General features: G+C 37.7%; 1 protein-coding gene across 6 annotated transcripts in view; it reads left to right on the forward strand.

The window, feature by feature from the left end:
- The first annotated feature begins 1,552 nt into the window (after positions 1-1,552).
- The window catches only part of Tnip3 (TNFAIP3 interacting protein 3), a 32,106-nt gene continuing 14,931 nt past the window's right edge, over positions 1,553-18,727 (forward strand). The window contains exons 1-7 of one of the 6 annotated variants that reach the window (XM_013515239.1): positions 1,553-1,903; positions 4,631-4,739; positions 6,289-6,354; positions 7,830-7,970; positions 10,511-10,639; positions 13,197-13,316; positions 16,311-16,436. In XM_013515239.1, the coding sequence (XP_013370693.1) occupies positions 1,896-1,903; positions 4,631-4,739; positions 6,289-6,354; positions 7,830-7,970; positions 10,511-10,639; positions 13,197-13,316; positions 16,311-16,436 (699 nt within the window). In that variant the 5' untranslated portion in view covers positions 1,553-1,895. The remainder of the gene's footprint in view (positions 1,904-4,630; positions 4,740-6,288; positions 6,355-7,829; positions 7,971-10,510; positions 10,640-13,196; positions 13,317-16,310; positions 16,437-18,727) is intronic. The other 5 variants (XM_013515240.1, XM_013515238.1, XM_013515242.1 and 2 more) reach the window with 5 other exon arrangements.

The raw sequence follows: 18,727 nt of genomic DNA on the forward strand, positions 1-18,727 counted from the left end.
GAAAAGAACTTTGAACTATTTCACTTTATGACTACTCCGTGTGTGGGGTGGGGTGGGGTGGGGTGGAGTGGGTATATGTGTGTTGGAGGAAAATTTTTTCATTAGTTTTTTTTTCTTTTTTTTTTTCTAATAAGCAGATTTTACTATTGACAAATTGTCGGAAAATTTCTCCAGGAAATCTCTGCTCCTGCCCTCTAACATCAGAGCATGTTTGAGCCATAACTTTTACTTTTAGAACTCTGAATGAACAGTTTGATTCCCTCCTGTCTTTCGGGGTGTTACTATAAGGCAACAGCTCTCCTTTTCACTCACATATACCTTCAAAACAGACCAAGAAAACAACAGGAAGTAAATACATACATATCTCAAAAAGTCCATAAATTTGTTGCATAGTAGTTAGATAAATATTTATCAATTCATTCATTCAGGAAAACAAGTTGAACATCAGTTCTGTGCCAGGATACTTTGCACACAAAGAGGAACACAGGAGCACAAGGAGGAACAGTTGTGAGGCATGGAAGGTGCAGGCATCCTGGCTGGGCAGAGGAGGTGAAGATAAGATTCACCGTCAGGAGAGGCAGTAGCGTGGCTTTGCTGGTCACTGGTTAGAACATGATGTTTTCAAGGTCACAGGTGTGAAGCCAGCAGGACTGATTTCAAGACCTAGAGGAACTCAGTATGGCAAGAGTGCAGAGAAGAAGGAAAGCGGTGAGAGATATTAAAGAAAGGAGGGAGAACCAAGTCTTAGACACTCATTCATGGACTTTACATGGATTTGCATTTCGGGAATATAGACTTTTTTCTGTGTACAGATGGATATGTCATAGGCCAGTCTAATGCAAACTTCAAGTTAAGTGATTGGCTATAATTTATTTTTTCCTTTCAGCGACACATTATTTTCTATTTTTATATTGCTTGCCTTTTCTTTTGCGCCCGCTCCTCCAAGTCCAGAAATGGTGGTATGTTTGAGTAGCTCCATGTTAGCTGTCATTTCCAGGCTTTTATTTGGTTGACTTCTACAGTGCTGTGTTACCTGAAAGCCTGTAAAATAACAGGAGACCACTATTAAAGCTAAAATGTTAGAGGGAAGAAAGCTTTAATTTCAAATGCCTTAGTGAAAATCTGAAATACCTACCGAATAGACAGTCCAACGTTTGAGAATCAAGTTTAACTTTTCAGTCATTATAGAAGATTAGCTTTGCAAATAATTCCCATGTGTGGGGGGGTGTAATGAATCATTTTCTGTTGTAGCTCCATAAGAATTAGTAGCACTTGTAGAAATATGTATGACTCATTAAGTTCTCCACAGCTAGAATCCTATTTAGAAGACATTGCCAGAAGAAAATCATGCCTTTAGGGAAATAAGTATTCTAGTTGTCAAAAAACCAAGTTGCCTAATTGCTGTGGGAAATACAATGCATTTGTGGCAGTTAGGCTACTGAGGAAGACTTGGTTAGCCCAGGCTTTCTGTGGTGGTAACTTCCTCTTCCAGTGGGAGAAACTGCCAGTAAAGGAAGAATGACAATTTACATACCAGAGAAAGGCTAATCTGCCCCAGGTCTTAGTCACAGCCTGCCTGCTTGAGACATCCTGGGAAATCCCTGCTTGGAAGAGAAAAGTTAAAATCACAGTTTCTGCGCTTATAAGTTTATTCTGTGTAATTCACATAGAGTCACCTCTGCATTTTCAAAGAAAGATTACCATTGCTATGTTCTGACATGAATTAATGATAGCTTGTGATTTTCAAAGTTTGTATGATCGATCTCATTCTAAAAGATAACCATAAGAGATTTTTTCCCCCCTTTTGCTTTCCAAGATTCACAGAGGAAAAGCTTCCATGGCACATTTGGCAGAAGGCACAGCTGGAATGAGTGCTGCAGAAAGTTCTACCGAGCATGCAGAGGTAAGAAACGCGTTTCTGGTGATGAATTGGCCATATTGAGTAAAGATAAATTTCCAGTAGTTAATTGTGCCAGGATAAATAAGAGCAGAAATGGCTAGTTTGTTAGATAACATCTGCTCTTATTTTCAAGCAATGTTATTAGACATAGAAAAAGTATCTAGGTGACTATTGTACTGCCTTTAAACCCTGTCTTTCTTCTTCTACAAAATGATTAGATTAAATCTGTTCAAACTCCTGTCAGTTTGCCAATTCGGTGTGTTTCATATTTTGCCCTTAATTTAGAACAATGTTGTTCAATATAAAAAGTTAAAAGGAATACTATATTGTGACTATAAATAAAGCATTTAGCAGGAGTGTCTATAGTAAAACATATATTTACAATTGATATTACAGCTTTTGTTCAGTTACTGAAAGAATACTATATGAATTAATTAATTACTTAAAATGTATCCTTATTTTTTCAAAAAAGAGTTTCCCAAAGTAAAATGAAAAACTTGGTGGAAATCTGTTCATTTAGATTTTAGATATTTACTTTTATTTTGTCAGAACTTAAATATATGAGACTTTGTCAGGGTGTTAGAGTAGAGAAAGAAATACCCATATTCATTGAATATAGATTATATTTTATAGAATGTAATTATAGGGAATTACTTCTAGGGGATAAATGTTCTGAAATCAGGCCTTTACCCAACAACTAAAATTTTTTGTATTGATTGCAATATCAGATGCCTTTATTAACAACTAAAAAGCAAATCAAATACAAATGGAATGTTTCCCAAAATGTTTGCATTTGATTGCTTCTGCTGTGTTTTAATACACACTTGAAAAACATAAGCCATTGTTAAAATGCTAACTGCTTTATATTACTTAATTGTTCATATTCATTGTTTTCTGTCCTTTCTGATCTCTTCGTCTCAGTTTCAGAAATTAGTACTCCTGAAATTACACATAGGTTTTGTCGCAGACTTAGTACCTTGCTTTCCAAGAATTCTCATTTTTAAATAAAAATTAAGGGTCAAAGCATTTTACAATTTTTTGAGGAAAATTACCCATGAGGGCAAACCACAACAGCAGTAACAAACACTGTCTTTCGGTTCGCAACTCTTCTACTAACCTGTTTGGAAACTCTGTTTTAGTGTTATTTGTATTTACATTTTTCTTTTTAAAATAAAAAAAAAATTTCCAGAAGATAAAAGCATACATATTTTTTGCTGCTACATAGTTTTGTTTACATCATGAATAGAAAGGAGGACTTTTCAGGGCCCAAATGTCACATTTCTAAGCATGATCTATGTTAGGAGGATACTGAACTTAAGTAGAAATTATGATTACCTAAGACATTTGTTTAAAATAGAGATGGCCTGGTCCCTTTCCTGAAATTCTGATCTCAGATGTGGGTCGTTACATTCGGTGTTTGGTGAGCTCAGCAATGCCTTTGATGTGCTTTTGAGTTGACAATCACTGGTCTAAAATCCAGTCTTACTGCCCCTCTGCCTTCGTAAGCCCAGGACACACTGAACAGGGTTCACTCAGAGCATTTCTTCAGCTTAAAGATGCTTAATGTTTAGTAAATCTTAACCCAGAATGGGACCAGCCTTAACAGTATTCTTCAGAAAAGAGAAAGTCCACTTTCAGGACCAAGATACTTGTCATCTGGTGTTCAGGCAAATCAGCTTCCTGAGGTTAACAGCAAGTATCATTTTGAATTCACTGACTTTTAGTACACTGTCACTTAGAATACGGTTTTAGTTATAACAAGTGACTAAATTGAAAGAAGTTAAGAAAACTGAGAACAGCATCCATATAGGTATAAAGTATCAAACTCTAAAATACTTGAGACAAGCCGGGCCTGGTGGCACACTCCTATAACCCCAGCACTCTGAAGGTTGAGGCAGTAGGATCAGCATGAGTTCAAGGCCAATCTGGGCTCCATAGTGAGTTCAAAGCCAGCCTGAACTACATGGTGAGATCCTGTCTCAAACAAACACTTGAGATAGGAGTACGTAAAGAAAGATAGAAACATAACATTTCATAAATTTTTTCTAATGGAAAAAATCTTCTAAATCCCACAATGATTGCAAAAGAACTGTTTTCCTCAAAGCATTTCCAGCACTGACCAACATATCTGAAAATATTTCTTGTTTATAAATGCCTTTAACCAACTGGATGGTCTACAGTAGCTATGAAGCCTGAAACCAAGTGCAGATTTAGGGACGACCCTCATCTCTCAGTTTATTGCATTATTTGTATGACGCAGTTGCAGGAGAGGAAATGGACCTTTATGTGATTGTCGCTGGTGGTCAATTTAGCCAAGTGGCAGTCGGTTACCAGAGCTTTTGTATTTCTTTAAATAAATACTCATGTTCCTGAAAAAATATAACTGGAATGAAAAATGATCAACCTTTTCATTACATCAATAATTTGTTATTTGGTCTAAACTTCTACTCTAGTGGCTTAATTCAAAAATCTTGTTAAAATTACATAGTACCAGATAATCTATGCCCATTTTTATGTGAGAGAGAGAGTATGTGTGTGTGTGTGTGTGTGTGTGTGTGTGTGTGTGTGTTACTGGGGATGAAACCCAGGGTCTTTTGAATGCTAAGCACTTATTCTACCAGTAAGATACGCATCCCCAACCCCAGAATTAGATTTTTTTGACACATTAGAAGAGTTGGCTTAAAGGTATGGGGTTTGTGAAAGTCAGTGCGCCTCCTGTATATTTTGTAGATTATTTTATCTCAATCTTTTTTTTAAGTGTGCTCAGTCATCAAGAAGGAAAACTTTGACAAGTCCTCTTGAACATAAGATAAGATGCTTGGAAAAACAGAGAAAAGAGGTAATTTAGAAATAATTAACCACATATAGTTAATGCTAACAATAAAATATCCTTTAGTATCTTTTACTTTGGTTAGTAAGCAACACTATCTCTAGCATATGGGGATGCATTGTCTTAGAAGGAAAAGTTTTTTAATCAGTATTTGTGCAATACTGAATGAAAAAAATGACAAAGCCATAAATCTGATAATTATAATCCCAACTTCCCAAAAGTTCAATGGTTCTTGCACATGGACAAAGTAAGTTTATCACCTCTGTCCTTCAACAAAGAGAGGCCTCGAGTAAAATGGACTTAGATGTATGGTATCATGAATCAGGCATCTTATTACGCAGGAATAAGGATTATTATTTCAAAAATATATTGAATTCTAGAATATGGTTGAGAACTAACTGATACTGTTAATTATACTGTTTTTATTTTCTGTGTTTAGTGAATAGCAGAATCTCTTTTCTTGACAGAGGAGAAAGTGAAAAATGTAACAGCTTTAGCATTTCACATGTCATCTACTCTGTAATTCCTTTTCTCACCTGTTCTGTGCTATGTATATTTCGTTGTTCTCTTCTGTGGCACTTTTTACTCCTCCTTGATGATGCATAGAATGCTGTGCCCTTCTGGGGAATTACTGAACATGCTAGAGTAACGTTACTACAGTAAAAGAATGTTAACCCTCAAACTATCTTTATACAACAATTTGATGTAGCTGTATATTAAATAACCACATCTATTTCCACCATAACAGTTACCTACTTTGTAACTGCCATTCTGAATTAGGTATTTGTTTTGTAATTAAGAGATGGTTTTGACCATTGTGACTCTCTATTCTTGGTGTCTGTCCTGCACTAGTGTCATATGTTCTCTTAATATGGGAAACTGCAAACTTCCCCTGCATAAAAATAAAGCAGGTCATAGTGTTGCTACTTCTAATTAGAAGATAGTTTAAGAACTTTTAAATTATTGGAACTAAATATTGCCTTGTGGTAAAGATATTATTCCTTGAAGATTTGTACTTTCAAAATGGTGATATCCATTCACTGTGTATCACAGACAATGTGATAATCTTTTGAAGCACATGCTTGTGAGCAAATGATTACTAGTTAATAAACTTTAATATGAATTTCTTTTAAAGCTAAACAATTCATTATAAAATCATTTTAAGCACATATAAAGGTTTGAGAAAAGACCTTTCATATATCAGTAGCAATTCTACATCTTGCAAAAAACTACCCATCCTTACAATTTTTTACAGATTCCAGTTACGTTAAAAAAGATGGTGGAAATTTAAATAAGAAAAGTTAAAGTAGTTGATCAGCTGTTTAGCTGATTTTTCAAGGTATACCTAAGTCTTAATAGTGTTTCCTATATTAAAAAGTTATGAAAAGGTGAAAAAGTATCTGATTAAGTCATTCAAGCTGTTAGAACTTACTGGAAGGAATACTGTGTCCTCCTATGGCTTTCAAAATCTCAGCAACCTCAAAAAGTAATTGCGTGTTGCCCAATTGCCAAATGGGCAGAAATATTTTATTAATTTACTAAATTTTACTAATTTCAGCTTCTGGAAGTTAATCAGCAATGGGATCAGCAATTTAGAAATATGAAAGAGTTGTATGAAAGAAAGGTAAAAACTTCTATTTGAGATTTTTGTAATCTTGGTGGGACCACATGTGTGAAGATTCATTGGTTTCAGTTAAAAGAGACTTGTGGATACCCAGCTGCTGAAAAAATGAGGGGCTGTGGGGAGGAGATGAGTGCGGTACTGGCTCTTGGTACTGAAGATTAATGGACGCTGTCTGTGAACTGTCTTGAGCACCACTAAAGAAATAAGCTAAAATAGCCCCTGATGATGACTCAAGAGTTCTCATGCACCCTTATTCTACCTTGTGTGGGATCTCCTCGCCTACCTTTTGTTACTAACAGCCGTAAATGCACAGGTTCTAGCTGAGGTCGGGGACAGTTCCAAGTCCATATTGTGTTATGAGAGATTAAGGCTGTAAGTATGTTTTGAGACAGAGTCTTGTTATGTAGTTCAGACTGGCCTTGAACTCACAGAGATCCTTCTGCCTCAGCCTCCCAAGTGCTGGGATTACAGGCATGTGCCACCATGCCTGGCTCCTAATTCTTTAATTAAATTGCATCACCTTTTTTCCATAAAGAAACAAACAGTGCTAAGAGTGAAAGTGAGGGGGAACCTCTCCCTTACAACAAAGCACATTCACTATCAAGAAGCTTCAGCTTTGGTAGAAAGGAACACTGTGGAGAAAATCTCCTGGAATAGGTAAAAGTCAGTTTGTAATTTAAAAGTATTCTGTCTTCAAAAAGAGAAAGTAAATTCCCACAAATAATTCAGTTTTAAGAAACTTGACCACAAGTAAGTAATCTAACAGCACTGTTCCCCATTTTGATACTCAAGTATTAAATTTAGAAGGTGCAAAGTAATGTTCTCACTGCACCAGGCAATAAATCAGGGTGCCTTGCAGCAACTATTTGGGAGTATTTGGGGACTCCAGATTTTAAAGACAAAGATTCAGAGAGAATGTTCAAGCTGCTTTCCTGAACTGCTTGCAGGCAGAGGTGTGAAAACAGATGTTCACAGTGGGTACCTTTCCCACCTTGGAAGAAGAGGTCCTCTCACTGGGCCTAAAGTCTAATTTGGCATCTAGCCCGAGCCCAAGTGCTGCAGATTACCGACAAGTGAAAGGCCATGTCTTTTTTTCCTGGCGCAGGCTGTTCTCCCGGTGCCCTGACCCCTACTGCCTTCTCCCAATCAGCCAAGAAGGCCTCTCCTGAGCGCTAAGAGTAGGCAACGCAGCAGAGACCGCCTGTAGGGGGCCTAAGTTTTCATTCCCTCTGAGGTAGGGGTGGGGGACAGATCCAGAGGCTACTTCCTTGGGAGGCCTATGCTCTTCACCTTTGACCAAGCGCTTTATAAAATCCAAGTCCTCAGATCTGTGTGGTATGGGCGCTAGGACGTGGCACTTCTCAGGGGATGCCTTGGAGAGGACACGTCTGTCCCCAGTGCACAATCTGGGAACAAATCCGGGGTGAGGAGCTTTAGAACAGATGTCTGCAACTGTCTCTGACTGCCTTCCTCAGGTCGCAGAGCTGAAAATGAAACTGGTCGCTGCCGAAAGAGTCTGGGGCACCCTGGAGAGGGAGCCACAGCAGCAGGAGAGAGCACAGAGTCAGAGGCTGGACACGGGGCAGCGCGACCTGACCCGGGAGCCGCAGCTGGAGGTGGGTGGAGTCCTCGCAAAAGGGCTCCCAGTGAAAGTTGGGGGCGGTTTCCTGCCGAAAACCTACCGACCGTTGTGTTAAAATCAGCTCACTGCTGAGCAACGTGCGAGGGTGTGGGTTTCGCAAGTCCTCAAGCACCATCAGTAGGGCCACTTCTCTGGAATGAAGAGGGAGGTGACTGCTGGCTTCCTCATGTATTTTGCAACAACCATCATTTGCCAGGCCTACCGGGAGAGGGAAGTAGTCCGTGGGTTAGGTGGTGTCTTTCTAAGGCATCTCAGTCTAGGAGAAAAAAAATTTTCTTTTCATGTGTGTTGTTTTGATTAGTAGTGATAACAGGAGTGCAATACATTGTACAGTGGCTTTCCAGTTTGCAGAATTTTATGAATAAATATTACTTTCTTTCTTTCTTGTATTGCTGATCAAATGCTTTGGCACTTTACCTGTGAGCTACATCCCATCTGAGCCATTTTTATTTTTATTTTTATTTTTACCTTAAGACAAGGGCTCCCAAACTGCTCAGGATAACCTTGAATTTGTGATCCTCTTGCCTCAGCCTTCTGAATAACTGGGATTACAGGTACACACTGCTGTGGCTGGCCAGTGTCACTTTTGTACTCATAAAAATAAAACATTTTAGAAAGCATGTCACCATCTTTATCTCATTTAACACTGTCAGCCCACTTTTGAGGAAGATAAGTTTGCCAGGCAAAGATGAGAAAACCGCCGTGCTAAATGGCACACACCTGTAATCCCAGCTCTTCAGGAGTCTGAGGGAGGAGGATTACAAGTTCAAGGCCAGCCTGGGCAATTTACTGAGACCCTGTTTCAATATTAAATAAAATAAGAACTCCCCGGGTTGAATCCTTAGTTCTGCGCAGGGGTAAATGAGAAAGCAGAGGTGTAAAGAAGGCTACAAGACTTGGCAAGTTTCCTGAAGTAGTACCTTGAGTCCCGCCTTGAAATTCTAAGGCTCTCTGAATCCTGGCTAAGAACTAGATGGTAACAATTGAGAAAACAAATTTCTTCTAAAATAGATTCTATTTTTTTTCCTAATTTTATTTTCACTGACTGAACTTCATGGCTATTGCAGAACATGAGAAGGAAACATTAAATTCCTAAAAGTCACTCTTTTTTTAGGCACAGGGCAAAAGAACAGTAAGTGTCAATATTCTCAGGTGAAGTTTTATTGAGGCACTGTCAATATTTTAAAATCTGAAGCCCATGTCTAAAATCAGCAGATAGGGGCTGGGGATTTAGCTCAGCGGCAAAGCGCCTGCCTGGCAAGCGCAAGGTCCTGAGTTCGGTTCCTGGTACCGGAGAAAAACCAAAAAAAAAAAAAAAAAGTGAAAAAATAAAATCAGCAGATGATGCCAGGTCGGGTGTGTCCACCTGGTTAAGGATGACTTCGTCTTAGTAAGTCAGGAAAATAGGGTTCAGTAGCGCCCTTTTCTCTGTGGCAGTTACTTCCTATTCCAATTACATCTGGACACGGAATCTTAGTAATTTTTCCTTCCTGCAGTTGGAATCATTTTCTTATTGAAGTAATTTTCTCTTAAATTATGCTATACAAGAAAATGATTGGTTCATATTCCAAATGTGTAAAGTCATTTCATTTAAATAAGAGCAAATAGGAAAAATTTCCACTTTTAAAGAAAATGATTGCCTAAAGTAGATTGCTTCGAGAAATACTAAAGAATAAAATAGCCCATTACTTTAACACATATATATTAGCTATTTTCTCACCTTGAGTTACCTATATTGTACAATATTTATTTGACTAGACCACGTTCTCATTAAGAATCCAATTTACTCCACAAAAATTTTACTGTCTACTACATAAAATTAAGAGATAAGTGACATATAAATACCTGAGTCCAGAGCCTGTCAGTGTCTAAGAACTAACCCTCAATTATTTAAAACACTAGACTTTCTACTGATCTAAAACATGGATACATGAGAGAAGTTGGAGTAACTGACCTTCACCTTTGAAAATAATAATTTTACAGTAATCCTGTGTTCTGAGTAATTATCTTTAAGGAATGGTCTTATCTGCCTACAATTTATTTCCTTTGATCAGTACAGAATTACACAGGAATGGGTTTTGAGACATTTATTACTCTTCTGTTGTAACAATAAATTTTGCATTTTAGGATTTTCAGATTCTTTTACTGAGTTACATATTCATCATCCAGCAACAGTACAGGGAAACTGGATTACTGGGCAAACCCATTTATTTGACCATTGAAAGAGAGGATTAGAGATTTTGCTATCTTTCTCTGGGATCCCCAAACTTCTAAGAGGTAGCACCCGAGTTTTTATGCATGAAAGATATCTTCAGTCCCAACTCTGACCTCCCTGAAAAGAATATTGCTCAAATGAATGTTAAAAGAAAAAATCTGGCAGGGGCCCCATCTGTCCGGTATTTCAGAAAGATTACTCCTCCATGGGCCCCAGCAGCTGATGTGTAAGGATTCTTAAAGTATCATCTCCTTTGACTTGTATTGATTTTCATCTTGTTTTCTTGCTCTTTACTTCAGAAGGAAAAGGAAAACCTAAATGAAGAAATACAGCAACTGAAGAAAGAGAATAAGCTTTTGAAGGAAAAAAATGCTCTTGTGAATAAGAAGAGGGAACATTATGAATGTGAAATAAAACGCCTCAATAAGGTACCAGGCCGGGTCAGGCGTAGGAGATCAGAGCAAAAGCTTCCTGTAGACCAGCACTTTTCCCTTGAGAGTCATGACAAACATCTAAGCTGTGTGTGGCTCCCAGCCTCACAGTTTGCACAGAATGTAACTTCAAGCACAGGATGGTCTCTGTAACTTTATCAGTCAGTATTGCAGCTTCCAGCCATACTTGGCCAAGGAGGCTTCAGGAAATCCATATTCCCGCAAAGGTTCATCAAGAAAAACAGAAAAAGGGGCTGGGGATTTAGCTCAGTGGCAAAGTGCCTGCCTGGCAAGTGCAAGGTCATGAGTTCAGTTCCTGGTACTGGAAAAAAAACAAAAAAAAAACCAGAAAGGAGGAGGAATTATAGAAGAGAGTAAGGACATTTCTTTTTTTGTGTTCTGAAGGACTAGACAAAGCAAGTGGATGTCTATACAATAATACATCTCTTGGCCAATTCCAAGGGCTCTTGAGGAAACAAATTATTCTTTAAAATAGTCACTGTGGGGCAGAGGAGATGCCAAACACATGGAAGTATGCTTAATGTCAAACTCACAGCTGCCATGGAGCTCTCCCCACAGTAACCCTAAAACCCTCCTTTCATGGGTGTGGCAGGAGGAAAGGTTGGGGTTTGTAGGCCATGGAATGGTTTAATACTTTGGCTCCAACTTAGCTTTTCAGAGAAAGAACTATAAATTGTTGCAAAAAGATGGTGTGTGTGTGTGTGCCTGTGTGCATGTGTGTGTACAGGGGTGTTTTATGCACTAATTTTCTGGAGGAAAATATAAATTCTTTTCTGTTGATTTTTTTTTTTTTAAGAACCAAGCTACATGTGAAACATGGGAATGTTGTAGCAGGTGGCTGGGTTGAGAAACACATCTCTAACTGGAGATTTCATGTCAAAGTAACAAAAGTTATCTCTTACCAGAGAAGTAGGTGATCGACCTTTAAAACATGTTCAACTTCTTTTTTAATTTTCGACTGAGTTCTCTTGGTTTTAGTCAATTAGTGTTCAGAAGTGTCATTTAAGGATACACACACACACACACACAGACATCTGACAAGATCTAAATTATTAAAGTATTTTTGTTCTTTTTCTAAATTCTTACTGGAGGAAGAAGAAAGTTCCTATCTCGCATACAGCTTCCTGTAAATGATACAAATGTCAGGCTAGGCAGTATTTGTAGTTTCTAAGGCATTCTATTAGGAAATTCCCAGTCTGACAACACATACTCACAACCACAGATGTGCTTTTCCTTTCTGGCTTTTATGACCATATTGTATAGTAACACAAGGGAATGAGTATTACTGATGTCATCAAATGGACACCACTGAGATACTTACCAAAGAAATAGTCACAGAGGAAGTAAATTCTGCTTCAGACTCTGAAAATGAACCTTTTCTACTTGTATGAAGGAGTCATTTGCTTAATGAGCAAGTCATCATACTGTGTGTCTAAGGCCACAGGAGAATGAGAAATGTTATGTAATGTCATTTTTATTGAAGTCATCATGAACTAAAGTTTTCTGTTTTTTTTCAGTACTTAGGAGTGAATCCAGGGCCTTTGCTCTGAGCTACTTCCCCATTCCTTCTTATTTTTTAATTTGAGACAGGGTCTCCCTAAGTTGCTAAATTGCCGAAACTAGGCTTGAACTTGTGATCCTCCTGCCTCAGCCTCCCTGAGTGCTGGGATTACAGGCATGGGCTACCGTTCCTGGTCCATAGGTCTTTAAAATGGAAGTGATGTCTTTTATAAGATCTAAGTACATGCTATGTAAGAACATAAAGGGTTAACAAGTAAGGACGATGACCTTGTTGACAAATACATTTATCTCTAATTTCTTTAGCTCCTCACCCCACAGTAAAAACACCAGGATTTAGTGCATGTCACCTTGCCCTGCAGTGAATGTTTTAATAAGGAGTAAATACAACTGTTGCTAGGTCAGGGCATGTTTTCCTGAAGGAGAACAGCAGGTGAGTGGCCCAAAAGGAGAAAGAGTGAATCTGAATGAATTCATGTGTCTGAATTTCCCTCTCTCGTGTTAAGGGCATGGTATGGTTACATAGCAGGATATTACTGAAAACATCACTCAGGACCAACAACATCAGCTATTGCAATTTGCAGTTTCTTGAGTTCTGTTCTCAGGTTTACTGTCCCAGCAGCTCTGGGGTCAATGCTCAGGGATGGGAATATATAATCCTTTCGATCCTCCTCATAGTTTGGGCATCACTGCTAGAATATGTACTTCATTGAAGCAGCAAATCTGCAAAAAGGCTATACATAAGTTTTCCTTCTTTAGTTAACCAAGAGGAGAGGAGTCCAACATTAGCCCTCCCACATGATAATGAAGCATGAATAACATAGGCATAACCATCATGCAGCAAAGACAGAAATTCTGAAAATATACAAGAGAGAGGAAAGCTATCAGTCATGTAAACAACATTGGAAATGAAATGCTACCTGGTGGGTGCCCCTGAGACAATTATAGCAGCTACAGAGGAATGTGTAGGGTGTGGTAAGTCTCAGATCAACAGTGTGCTCATTTTATAACATAGGCCCTTCATGATGTCTTGAAAATTGAGAGTTCTTCATTTTCTGAGGACTGTTCTGGGAAATCTAAAGTCAAGTGCAACCATGCAGAGATGATAACGGAAATGGAAGTCCTCAAACAGCAGGTGAGAAGTTGGAAGTGGCATGACCCTGGGGAGAACACTGGGCCCATTGTTCGTGCTTGTTTGGACCCGTTTGGATGTCTTATTATTCAAAAGATGTCATAGGTTTTCACATTGCTTTTAATTAGAATTATCTAATTGATAGAAAGAATAGCGACCAGCTAGTTCACTCCCATAGTTTACAAAAGAAGGACTTGAGTTCCATATGGGTTAAATGGCTTATCCAAGCTCACACGGTTAACAGAGGAGCACCCAACTTAACCTCTGGGTGCGACTCTGTTGGCCCTGAGACTACCGAATTTCGTGTGGGCAGGATTTGTTTTGAAAACACTGCTAACCCAAACTCTTTTCAGAAAATAATAGCAGCGCTGCAGTCATCTCCTCGCTGCTGGCCTGAACAATAAGCGCAGTCGAAAGGGGATATTTTGCAGTGATTATAATCACTGAAGAGCCAGCTGTGCTCAGCTACCCACACGCACGGGTGGTGCTGCCAATAATGTGCTGATGTGCAACAACTTCCTCCTCCCCGTTCATCAGACTGCACTCACCACCACCGAGTGGACAGCAAGTACTAGGATGTGCTGTGTACATTTTCTATATTGAGCAGCATAGGACGGCAAGATATGGCACTGCCTCAACTATTTACACCAAATTTAGTTCAGCTAGCTGGAGTTTGCCTTTCTGGGGGACCAGCCATGCACTTTTTTTCTTCTGAGAGATGAAATAGACCAACTAGGTAAAAGAGTTAGAGCAGTCCATGGTGATATTAACACATATAAGCTACATGGAGAAATCACCCCCCCTGAAATACAAATTGACAATACTATACTAGTCATGGAAAAGAGAGTGTCATAGAGTAAAGGGCCGGAAAGTATTACTTTTCTGATCTTTTTCAGTGTGCTTTGTTGACTAGTTTTGCCTGAGCAAGTGTCAGTCACAGTGTTCTTGTTGCAATACACAGACTAACTGAGCAATTGTGCTATTGTTAACTTACTTTATTGTTATTAGTTCATAGGAAGTAGCCTATATGTAAATAGAGCTAACTAGTTCAGAGCACTTGGTGGTAAAGTTGAGTTTTCTCTTCCAGCAATCACATTTGAATAATCTACTTCATTGCATTTGGATCATGTGTACAGCTTAAAATAAACCCATAGAGAGAATAAGGATAGTACTCAGATTGTTAAAGCTCTGTCAAATTCTCAACTCCTAAAGTACTGTTGGTGCTAGCCAGGATTCTTTGGGAAGGAGGGGTGCTGCCTATGTTCGGATACTTGAGTCATCTTCAGTGCCCATATAATTATACCCCTGGGAGACAGCTGCTCTGATACATGGAGGTACAGTCATGCTCTAGCTTGAGTCTGGTGTAGACAGCGGCAGGTGTCCATTTTTCCGTAATCACCAAGAACTGACCAAAATTCATCTCCTAAGTGGTGGGAGGGCTCTATTACCTATTTTCTCCATCTTAACCGCATGTGTTTCTAATAAGGCACCTACAGTTATTACATCACCAAGTCCCACATGAAGCACTGGGGGCTTGGAATTCACAAAGAAACTGAGTAAAATCTTGGGCCCCACTTGAATGAAGCGATGACATGGCTCACAGCTAGAGTGTTCAGTTCGGATCAGATGGGCTTCTCCTGTTGAAAATGCTGCTGGTGATCACTGACAGAGCATTAGTTTGTGTCAGGAATTGAACCTCAGCTCTCAACTAAACAATAAAGTAAAAATATTAGCTTGGCTGCAATAAAGTTTTCTTGCAATGCTTCTATCAAACAAAGCATTTATATCTATCAAGAGCAATATGCAGTACTTAAGTTTTCTCTTGCTTTTGCATTTTGTTCTATTATTATTGACCTGAATAGATACATCTCTGGTTAAAATTTGTTGAACTGCTCCTGATAAAAGTTCAATGTGAGCTGGATAGAGTGGCAGACACCAGTAATCTCAGCTACATGGGAGGCTGAGGCAAGAGGACTGCAAGTTCAAGGCCAGCCTGGCTAACTTTCTGTCTCAAAAATAAAAAAGGGCTGAGGATAAAGTTTGGTAGTAAAGTGTCCCTTGAGTTCAATCCTCAGCACACCAATAATAATACTATTATTATTATTATCATCATCATTATTATTATTATTATAATGAATTAGTGTTCCACAGCAGTCCATCTCTGAAGGGCTAGGACAGGTGCTCAGTGATTGACCACTGGCCTAGCAGGACTGAGATCCTAGGTCCAATCTCTTTGAGGTCTCAATATAAGTAGTAATTTAAATTATGGTACCAGTGGAAGTTGTTTACTTCATTTTCTAAAAGTTTCATTTGTTTTTATAGTTTCAAATGCTAGTTTCTAAGTCATCACTCAAAAACAATAGCTAATTTTTTTAGTTTGGTCACTTTTCTGGAATATTTGGAATACTACTTTTGAAGTGTTTTGGTAAAATACTTCCAGAATTACTCAGAAGACAAAACTTTTGAATGCCTTTCAACAATCATGCTTTGCTTTCCCACATGCATCAGCCTGAACTTAATTTAAAACTTATATCTGAAAACTTCACCATAACTGTATTTAGTGGTTCTACTTAAGAGCTGTTGCCAGTCACCCATCCTGGAGACCACCCAACAGTATTACTGCATCAGAGCTCAGCACTGGGGAAGGGGAACTTGCTCCAAAGCAGTAACACCTAAAATTAGGCAGAAGTGTGTCACAAATCCACCACGCAGCAGAATAGTGAGTGAGAGGAATTCTTTTGAAACATAAACATGTTGTTTATTCACTTCTGAATTCTGGATGTGTGCTTGAGAAGGAAAAATTGAAGGACTTTCACTCTGAAAGTGAAAGATAAAATTATAGTCATGTATGCTTCCCATCCTACCATGAAGAAATAGTCATGAACAGAGGTAGGAATGCCTCCCGTTGCAAAGATCCAGATAGTACTTTTTCTGAAATGATTTAAATGGCCAAAGGGAAGAGTCTGCTGCCAGTAACAGCAAGTTAATATATTTTAGGTGAAAATATATGAAGAAGACTTCAAAAAGGAGCGCTCAGATCGAGAAAGACTTAATCAGGAGAAAGAAGAACTACAGCAAATTAATCAAACTTCTCAATCCCAGTTGAACAGGCTGAGTTTTCAGGTATAAGTCAAAAACAAAGTAATCTGCCAAACATGTGTGTGTGTTATTTTTACTTTCTCATTTTAAAAATATTGAAGTCTTTTTTAGTTCCGTGTTTGAGAGGGCAGCACCTGGTATGAAATCATTCTTCCGCAATCTTGTAAAGAGATGAAAATGTTTGGAAATTTCTTTTAACTTAAGTGTGTCAAGGAATTGCTGAAGAAATTGGATTCCAAAGCCTTTTATAAAATACAGTTCTTGTGATCTTTTTTTCATAATATTTATCTTGGTAGAATGGGAGTTGAACTACCTACCACTCAAACATAGTGAAGTGGTTTCTAAATTCTTGTCATTTTCTTTGAAGGGGTGTATTGGAATGTTCCTATCTTTAAAAAACATACATTTTTCTAAATGCCATGTATTTGTCTAGTGAAACTTTAGAATTTTACTAACTCAGATTTAACGTAATTAGAACGGTTTCAAGGAAGCCAGTTTATTGGAGTAGAATATATTAAATGTAAGTGAACTAAAATTGAGTGTAATAGAATATGTTAAAAGTAGACTCAGGAAGTTGCAATGGTGGGTAAATACTGATGTTAATGAAGGAAAATGTAACTAACATTACCTTGACTTGAGGAAATAAACCACAACTTTTTTGGTTTGCAAAGTCATGCAGTACTTTTCAGTGAAGAGGAAACTTGTGTGAGACATGCTATGGTAGTTCTTTAGCTTGAAGATGTTTAGTCTTCAAACAAATTTTAAACTATTAATCATCTCTTCTTCCTCATAAAAAGTATATTACAAATTAAATTTGATTCTTTCCCTCATATTTTTCCAAGGATTAGCTTGAAATTTTTAATTGTATATGGAAAATTATTGGCCAGAACCATTTCCTTTCTAAGAAATTAAGAGAAACAAAATAAAGGAATTAAAAGAAAATTAGAAGGAAAAAATGTAATTAGATAATTTTCTAAAATAATTTATGCAACTTAATAAATACTTTAGGAAACATGGGTGGGAAAAAGTTTTTATTATTCTTGAAGAAATTACTCTCTCAATTTTTACTTATTACATGTGCAGAGGCTTAATTTGTTTTAAATTGCTAGTACACAAGTAATAATTTTACTTTTGCCATATTTTAATTTTATTCATTCAACTATATTAAGTTCAAATTGATGGTAAATTGGAATCTAAGGCTGGCTATTATCTCATCTTTATAGGACTTTTAGTCCACTTGGAAGCATATATCTATCTAGTTAACATTTTAGGTTATGAGCCATAGGTAGTGTTTATGTGTAAAGTAATTTTCTGCTAATATTAAGAAAATAAATATGTTTTCTAAGTATGGTATGTCAAAATTGTGTTTATGAGTGAAGGAGCAATCTTCTGATATAAATAATACATTGAACTATCAAAAATTTTCTTTAAAATAACAATAGCTGAATATTTTTTTTCAAAAACATTCACTCCAGGAAAGAAAAATAATAAAATTCTCAAAGAGATATAGTAGATTGACTTGATGATCTACATTATATGTATTAACAGCAGATTAAATGCCATGGTACAATAAAAAGAACTGACATCATCTGAGTCAAGTAACATATTTTTAATACTCAACTGAAGTTTAAAACACATTTTGTATCGAATTACTCTGGCACTAGTTACATCCAAAAGTATATTCATTTTATCACTTAGAAAGTTTTAAGCAAGTAATAGCAGGTAAGTAAGCAATATAGTGAAGTGAAAGATACTAAGGGTACCTAAAAGTAGGAGGAGTACAGGGGAAAGACCCTGTAACCCTGACTCCTTTGACACTCGGTTGGTGGTGGCCTTGAGCAATTCATTTCATGTCATGCTTCCTTTTCCTCATCTGTAAAATGAAAAAGACAAAATGATCTCTAGAATGTTTACTAAAACCAAAACAAATTACCTAACCTTGCTTAGTATACTCATACTATGCAGTATGAATAAAGGTAACCACCTCGTGTCTTCTCCATTGTTTCGTCTGCAAGAGGGCTGGGACAGAAGTGAGAACCTTTATAAAAACACCTAGCTCAAATCGTGGCTCAAAGGCATTTCATTACTGTAGTCTGTCAAAGGAGTCATGTTTAGCAGTTTCATTTAATTGTAAAATTCGCGTGCAATCTAACTTTGCTCTTTTCATTCTGCCATGCACTGTGAGGAAATTAAAAAACAAGTAGTCCTTGCAATTAAAAGATTCATAATGTACTGAAAGATTTATGCAGGCTTTCTTTATCATTTGTAAATTCTGTATTTGTGAATTTTCCTACTCCCAAAATCAGTACTTGTGG

Source organism: Chinchilla lanigera, unplaced genomic scaffold (assembly GCF_000276665.1).
Source record: "Chinchilla lanigera isolate Chin_1 unplaced genomic scaffold, ChiLan1.0 scaffold00027, whole genome shotgun sequence".
Lineage (NCBI taxonomy): Eukaryota > Metazoa > Chordata > Mammalia > Rodentia > Chinchillidae > Chinchilla > Chinchilla lanigera.